This window comes from Python bivittatus, unplaced genomic scaffold, assembly GCF_059951505.1.
Source record: "Python bivittatus isolate LINGU-HERP-01145 unplaced genomic scaffold, Pbiv_v1 ctg000020_np1212, whole genome shotgun sequence".
Classification (NCBI taxonomy): Eukaryota; Metazoa; Chordata; class Lepidosauria; order Squamata; family Pythonidae; genus Python; species Python bivittatus.
The window spans coordinates 70,829,072-70,837,968 of NW_028277030.1; the positions used below are offsets into that span (position 1 = coordinate 70,829,072).

The following is an 8,897-nucleotide window of genomic DNA, read 5'->3' on the forward strand; positions in this document are numbered from 1 at the left end:
TCTCTATATGGGTTTGGATAACTTGGTCAATGGATGGCCATATTTAAAAAACATGTTCAGTGTTCCATGCTATAAAATACCTTTTTTGTCACAGAGACAAAAGGTTATGTGTCTTTGTAAGTTTTATAATTAGGGTTGCTGGAATTGCTGCCGTGAAAGTACCAGTTCTGATTGCCCAGCAGTAAATTTTAACAAATGGGTTAGAAGAAAGCAATACTTATCTCTATCAGCAAATTCCATGGTGTGTTGACATTTTTGTTCTTGCTAATGACTGGAGGCAGCAAGAGATAGTTTGCAAGTCTACAGAACAAGTTTATCACTTTCCAACACAGTGTTAAGTTGAGCTTTCAACCTTTGTAAACATCACAAGCACAGACTGTGGTTAAGAAATGTGTTTCTATAAGCAGGCTGTTCACCTTTCCCCCTACATTTCATTCTGGAAGATTTCCTTTCCTTTGTGCGTTAATGTACAGTTTTCATTGCTTCTTTCTTGTTTTGGAATATTCTTAAGTGTTAACTTGGTTTTAATACACTGCTCTTCAGTTCAAGGCTTGCAAAGCAGATAGCAATTCTAAAAGCAGCAGCAACAGTCTGCTAAGGCACATGGTGCCTGGTGTCTTAGGAGCCAAAGCACAGGCCTAAAAACCTGAAAGCCTGACTGTGTTATATTTTAAATATAAAATATAACACAGTCAGGCTTTGCTGAGGAGGAGGAGAAATAGTAGTCGTCGTCTTCACTGGAAGAGTAGACAATATTGAGAATACTCCCTTTTTAAAAAATAAGAGCATTTCTATATATCTTAATAGAAAAAAAGGCTTCAGGCACATTTTCTCCTGCAGCATACCTAAAAGAGCACATGGGAAGTTCCTGCCGCTGTTTCTTCTTGTCTTACATGTCAGAAGAGCCTTTAAAAATCTTAATATCCAAGCAGGTTGATATGGGAGAAGACAGTCTTAAGATTCACCAATTCCTTTAGCACAGCAGAATGGAGATCTAGATCATGTTGAATCTACCATGCATTTTATTAGAACCCTGAATTTCATTGTTTATCTGCTGTACCCTATGACTCATATACTGAATATATAACCACAGTGCTACATCAGAATTACTTTTATAGAAATGTCCTGAAAGTAGCATGAAGACCAGATCAAAAGCAACCAGTAAACTCGTGTTTTAGAGGCACAAAGCACAGAAGCTCATTCCTGGTCTCATTCACAGAATTTTATAAAAGGTCCAGAAGACATTATAACCTTGTCACCGTCTGGCATGGCTCCTTGTGTTACTAACAATTGTAACGGAAGCCTTTGGAGAGACTAATGGATTCCTAATCAAAATGTAATGATCTGCTCTTGTCCAGGTGGTCAGAGGTTTAATCGTATGATCAAGGGGATTGGAGAGAATACCAAGTTAAATTAGAAAGCTGGTAACAAATGTAAAGGGTAAACAGTTTTTTGGAGATCAGGATTGCGCTCTTGCTTTCTTAACTGGTCTTTGCATGAGGCTAAGCCCAATATCCTGAGCCATTGCTTCCCATAGAAACCCTGCCTGTGTCTCCTAAATTGCAATCCAGTGGCTTCCCTATCGGCATCTGAGACAGGGGACGAATGATGAAACATGTATCACGGTTCCATACACGTGATTTAGTTGTCTGATGTCAGGACACATGTACAAAAGGCCAGGGTTTGTGTCATGACACATTCTGTCATCATTTTATCATTGGGGTTTGTACTGAAGCCTGTGGGCTTCCCTCTTCTCAGTGCCACACTGCTAGGTGATAAGTGCTTGGAGAAGAACAACCTTGTTTCTCAATTCTCCCTCTCTCCTTTTTGTCTTTAGCATTTTAGCAACACATGGGATTCAGCTTTCTGTGGGAAGACAGAGGATCAGCTGACCTTCTCCGACCCAGCACGCAAATACATGAGCGCGTTCTCAGCTCGAGCTCTGGTCATGTAAAAGTCCACCAACAAGCATTATATTTTCTTTTCAAAACACTTAACAGTTGATTTGGAGTTATCATTCCTCTACATGGGAGGAAAACCTTTTTGTGTATTTGTTTGTTTGTTGTTATGGTACAGCATTTGGGAGCAGCACAAAGTGCATACATTCACAAAAGCATATATTAATCAGGTTGGAATTTATCCAACTTTAAAAAAGGGAAATGGTCAGATCAAAATTTTCTTAACTGATGATGCTATACTAAGTTTTCAGATATTGAATTTTATGCAGTTATTAATAATGCAGATTTTAACAGCACGGTGATTTTAAATGATTAAAAATGTTTGGGGAGATCAAGTGCACCAGTATTAATTCAGTGAAGAGTTGCTACATGAGTTCCAGTGCCAGTGAAAATGTTGTCTAGGTTTTTATTGTTTTTTTCCTTTCTGAGAGCTGGCACTCAATCGGTAGCTTATTTTAAAATCATTGAACAAATGTCTTGGTATGAAATACTGCAAGAAAAGCATTACTGAAAATGCTAATATAAAAGTCTAGGCAGGGGCATACCTTGTTTGTAAATGCTCACCTACCTTTAACTATTTGAAGTACTGTTCCACTTAATGGAGCTCTAGATAGCTTCTCCTTTTTTATTAAGAAAAGCTTGCTTTTAATTTTTTTTTTACTGTATGAAGCATAGTTTTATGAAAACAAATTATATTTTTATTTAGTAATTTAATTTTGTAAATGCCAAATGGACTTCTGGTTGGTGTTTTGTTTTGGTTTTTTTCTGCTATGGACTTGCAGCATGTAGATAGATTACTAAAGGACCATAAAGATTTATATAAAAAGAAAAACCTGGTTGGGGAGCAGGTAGCTAACTTGACTATGCACTAGCATTTCTGATTTTTGCAATATTGTTTTGATGCTCCCCCTTTTCGTGGACAAGCAATATTTTGAAACACTTCTTGAGAGCTTTTATGTGCCTACATGTATATATTTTCAAGGGTTTTGGAAACAGAATGCAGATTTTTAGTATTTTGGGAGAACACAGTCTTACTTATGTCTTCAATTATTGTCTCATGTTTAAAGATTCCATAACTGGACTGCACATAAAATCAATTCAAAAGAAAATTATGGCCTTGGGACTGCCATATCTGGACTTTTCTCAATGCTAAGAGAAAGTGGCTTTTTTTTATGTCAGACGTTGCTGCCTTAATAGAATTAGGTGCAGCCTTGTCTGCACTTTTTATAATACACTGTACTGCCTTGTAGATAAATAAAGTGTGGCATTTTGTAAAAATTAAGTGTTTGTTCAATACCTTAGATGAGCTGGCATTTTAGCATACTAGTCAAGAATGTCATTCTACTATATCCATTTGTTCAGCTGGTTTTACAAAATACTAGAATGTGTAAGCTTGCCCTTTTTAAATCAAAGCTATTTCTGCCATTTCAAAACTAAAATAACCAAATTCTTGTTTCATATAGTATGAGTCTATGTAGAGAATCATTTATTTTCTCATGGGACAGTACCGCAAAGTTTTTAATGTCTCTATCTACAGTCGGTTGAGGCGGTGAAACTACAACTCAGATGTGTATTTTCCTGAACCTGCATGACTCCCCTGTCAGCCTTGGAAATGGTGGGGCTCCTTTAAAGAGCTGCCAGGAGGCACAGAGAGGGTACTCGTGGGATCCATAGCGCCTTAACCTGCTTTGATCAAGATATAGCACACCTCTAATGTATTCTGTGACTGGCTTATGTGTTATACAAACCATGATTTGTTTAGCCTTGGTTAATTAAATCACAATTGGCAGGGTTCATACAATAAATAGACATAAACTGTGGCTTGCAAACACCATGCATTGGTTCGTATGCTGCACTAGGCCAACACCAAACAAATGCTTTAGGGCAGTGACGGAACCTAGTTACTATGTCCCCAACAAACCACTATTTTCATGTAATATATCTGGAGGGCATGGTGGTGGGGCAACAGGTTGGGAAGATCTTTTGTTACATGGTTAAACACATTTGGGTGGATTTTGCCCCACATTTCTCCATAGAGTGTAAAAAAGTTGAACTATCAAAACTTTACCTGTAATTTAAAAAGTAACTAGAGTGCTCTTGGGGTTTCTCATATCTGCATACAAAAAGTGTCTTATTTCAACATTTCTGGTTAGCGAGTGGATTGTACCATGAAGGAGATCATGATGGTATGGGATAGGAGATTGGATACGTAACATTCCTACTATTTATAAAGAGACCGTTTCCTCCAAAGCATGCAACGTAATAAAAGCCAAGTGAGACTCAGCTGCAGTTTTTAACCACAAAATGGCTTCTAAAAGATGCTTTGATACAGCTTGCCTCTTAATTAAAATTGTTTGAGGCATGTCACAACTCAGGAGAATTTTAATAATCTCCGCACAAGCAATGATAATCCAGCCTTTGCAGAAAATACTGCAAATTACATGGCATAAACCAACTCCCAACCTATCCATGAGAATATTGCAAGAATATTATTAGGTAAAAAAAATCTTACCATAGTAATAATGCACTGTGCATCTTTTATATTCAGCATTATGTAATTATTTACAATGTAATTTCCTTCACATTTTTGTGTAATTCTCTGTAAACAAGAATCTGCAGCTAGCCATGACAACACCAAATTGATAACTTTGTTTTGTTATATCATAATGCACACTCTGACTTTTTTAGTACATCATGACGTCTCATGGGAGCACATAAGAGGTGGAATTTGCATCATGACATATTTCTTCATTTGTCCTCCGGGGACACCCACTGTCAACAGTGGTGCTTCAGCATGACATCAGTTGGAACTGATGCTCTTCACCCATTCAGGCGTTGAAATCCCATAGTGGATTCGTGGCTTTTAACTGACAGGTTCAAGAGAGTACAGTAGTTCCCAGATTAAGAACGCCCAGTTTAAGGATGACCCATAGTTAAGAATGGAGCCTATTGTAGCAAAATTTGAGTTAAACACAATGGTTTGAGTTCATTATGCAGTACTATTATACAGTATTATACAATAATATTGTTCTGGTTTACATACAAATTCGACTTAAGGACAGACCTTGGAAACGGAACTTGTTCTTAAACTGGGGACTACCTGTATGTTCAAGAAATCTTGCTCGTGCTGAATGCACAAAAATTTTCAATAGCAATGTGTTGCAAAACATCCCTATTCTTTTCCACCATTATTATTTTTTACAAACACTCTACAGCAGAATGCTTAACTGGTGTTTATTTCATCCATAACTACCCATGAAGATAGATTATCTGTTGGCAAGACACTGATCAGTAAATTTAGATACTGATTTAACTGCAACCTGATTGTGTTCTCCCTATTAACTCATGAGTGTTAGGTTTTGAAGCAAATTGAATGGATCCTATTGGATGAGTGGTCCTCTAATCATGCAAAGTTGGGCAGATCTGGAGAAGTGGAGAGTGAAGTGCTTTATTCCTCATACTATGCCACATAATTAGAGAAGTGGAAAAACAGGGTGGAGGAAGGGTTAAGCACTGCAACAAATTATGCTTTCCCCCTGCTACCTGTTAAGATGTTTGGCAAAGATTCAGGTTCTCAGACTACAACTACTCAGATGAGTTGTTAGTATAGTAAAATAACCCAGCTGTAGTATAGTAAAATAGCCCAGCTGTGTCTTCTAAGTCTCTCTCCTTAAACCACAACTCTTACATTTTTTTTAGCTTGGTTTGCTTTTCACTTCCTTTTTTTAGACAGAAGATGTTGGTTCTAAGATGGCCATCAGTGTTAGACTTCCACACTGACCATATTGTTTTATTTTAATTTGATAAATATATATATACTCCTGTCCTCTCCCTCTGTCTCTTGTTTATATACACACACCAGAGAATTTCATAACATTTTTCAATAGCATAAAATGAAGACAGCATTACAACTCTTAGAAGCAATAGAAGAAATCAGCAACAGCAAACTAATTGTAAGCAGAAATAGCCATAGCTGCTGGAAGGAAAAAACACAAAAGCATGCTATGTATGCTGCATTGAGCTTTTGAAGGAAAGAGAGGATATAAATCTAAATAAGCACATTAAACAAAAGCATACAGATTGCAGACAAGTATATCAACCTTATCCAGGCTGCATCTTTCATACACGTTGAACCATAGCCCGCATCATTCATAGCCAACATGATTTCTGTAGTCTTAACACAGCTGGAAGTTCACTATGTACTGGGCAAAGGGTGGGTATGTATTTAATTGTTCAGCTATTATACTTAAATCTTTTTTTTAAAAAAAACGTCAATTTACAGTATACTCTAAAGATGCTGCTGGAAATATTCATAAATATTAATGTTGAGCTCTGAGCACCCATGGGAGCCCACAGCAAAGGAAGGATTGAGTGCATTAATTATACTCCTGGATTGAAGAGCTAATCAACCCATGGCACAGAAGAGTGTCCTCTCTATGTCCTCCTCTGTCTGTCAATCCCCTTATACATCCAGCACGTTTCAGCAGAAGGAATCCAACAACTCCAAACAGAGATTCAATCCAGACTAGTTCAATATTTCAAAAGTTTAATTGGAACCCAATTTACTCAAAAACAGGCTTACATTCCTGAAATATGCTTCTAAGAAAGTAATGCAGTCTTAACAAGCCAGTGGTTTCAGTAGAAAATGTAAATCTGTTCTAACACACTGGTATCTTGGAGCTATTGAAGGCAAAAGGAGAAGAGGACGGCAGAGGATGAGATGTTTAGATAGCATCGCTGAAGCAATGAGCATGAAACTGAGCAAACTCAGGGAGGCAGTGAAGGACAGGAAGGCCTGGCGCAATATGGTTCACAGGGTCACGAAGAGTCAGACATGACTTAACGACTGAACAACAACAACATCTTGGAGCTACCAGTCTGAAGCAAGTCAACGTGGCCATTATGGAGAGAAGAGTTGCCGTGTGAAGCAGTTTCAAGAAATACATCACATAAACCTTTGTTGAAGCCAAACACCTTTCAAGATTCTTCACAGCACTGTTCAGCATCTATAGTCATCAGGGCATCCACCCCTAAATGTATCTGCAAAATTAAGTAGCAAATTTGAAACAGTAAAATCTTGTGAAATGACCATATGTCACCAGACTGCAGAAGATTTCAATTTACTTGCATGAGGTACCATGAGAGATGCCAGAAGAGCAGGTATAAGGTGGCTGAAACCTTGAGAGATTTAACTGACTTTAAAGACATTTCAATTTGTTTCATTGTTGGTTTGTTAACATAGGGTGGTGGGACACAGCATCTGAAGAGGCCAGCAATCCCTGATGTAGCAACTACTTCAGTTAGTGTCAGAGGAGACCATACCATGCTGCCTTCAAGCATTCACAGAAAACCTCAAGTCACTTGGGTAATATTTCTGCACACCCAGCAATAAGATAAAGAGCTGCACTGTGGAGCTTTTATATGCCAAACATACAAAGCAAGTTGGTGAAACTGAGCCACAGAGAAGCCCTTAGTATCTGCCAGTCTCTGTGCTCCACCTGATTTTATTTTGTAGATCATTTTAATTAAAAAAAAACATATTGGAAATACCAGTTCCCCTTCCCCAAACAGTCTTTATTTCTAGGAATGCTTCTGGGTCCCACATATACTCTGGAGGCATTCTTGGGAAATAAAAAAAATGCAGACTGCAGCCTAGTGTTTGGTTTAGAAGCACATTCACTTGACACCCTTCCCCCCAAAAAACAGGACTTAGTTGAGAGAGTACACCTTAGGATCTACCAGAGGAAGCTGATCCCCAAAATGACAGCTATTTGTTCAAACAGGAGGGATAGTCACAGACCAGGACACAAATAATGCCAGGCAAGACAATAGAGACACACCACCTATTTGAATTCATCTGTTGATTACATACTTGTACAAGTCTATTGCAAAACAGCATAATCATAAAAGTGTATCCAGTATATATAAAAGTATATACAGGAGGGACATGTTTTTGCTTTTAAAACAGAGTGAATCACCAAGATAGCATCAGTGTAAGGTTTTGAGGATTTATGCCTACAGAGAAAACCAGCACACATGGTGTGTGATGTCACTGCTTTTCATCTATATCCATGAACATGAATCTTAATCAGACATGCTTTTACAGTGTTCCCAGTCAAGTATGTGCCTATGTTCCCAGCATTACATCAGTGGTATTTAATCTCAGAATGTCTTAGTTGCCCTGGAGAACTGACTCCCAACATAAGCAGTTAAAATACTAGCCCGATCATGTAATATGTCCATGGCTGGGAAATCAAATGGCTGCATCTTCAGAATGATGTGCCTATGCGGCTGATATTCACAGAGAAACCCATTGATGAGTCTGAAAATTATTATCTAGAAAGGCTGTCCCAGTCATCTCTTTTAGCAACTTACACCAATGTATACATAGGTGGTCCTTCAGGTTCAAAGAAGGAACGCTGTTCTGCAGCTCATCTGTAGACACAGAAGTGGCTCTGCAGCCCCAGTCTGGAAGCAGAGTCTAGCACAATGGGGGCACTGGAAGTCCACTGTTGTAGTAACTGTGGGTGTTATTCTGTGACATTATTCACGGTTTTTGGTGGTACCTGTCTTCAAAGCCGGCAGAGGCTTTGGCAGGTTCTGTCAACAGCCACAGCTTCTAGTTCCCTTGGCTGGATGTCACAGTGGCATAGGGTTTCTTTCACAGCATCTTTGTGGCGCTTGCATGGGTGACCTCGAGGTCTCTTTCCAGACTCCAGTACACTATAGAGCAACTGGCGAGGCATTCAGTGGTCATCCATTCTAATGACATGCCCCACCCACTAATTATCTGGGTTCTGATAATCAGGGACTCAATGCTGGTGGACTCTGTGCGATCCAAGACCTCCAGGTTGGAGACACGGTCTTGCCAATGAATGCTGAGGATGGAGCGGAGAGCATCTGTGTGAAATTTCTCCAGTTGTTTGATGCACCTTTGGT

The 8,897-nt window shown here is 38.8% G+C and overlaps 1 protein-coding gene across 2 annotated transcripts in view; it reads left to right on the forward strand.

Annotated features, from left to right (window-relative positions):
• Positions 1–3,218, forward strand: part of MYB (MYB proto-oncogene, transcription factor) — a 40,209-nt gene extending 36,991 nt beyond the window's left edge. For both annotated transcript variants that reach the window (XM_088150950.1, XM_088150957.1), the window contains one exon: positions 1,838–3,218. In XM_088150950.1, the coding sequence (XP_088007076.1) occupies positions 1,838–1,954 (117 nt within the window). In that variant the 3' untranslated portion in view covers positions 1,955–3,218. The remainder of the gene's footprint in view (positions 1–1,837) is intronic.
• The last annotated feature ends 5,679 nt before the right edge of the window (positions 3,219–8,897 follow it).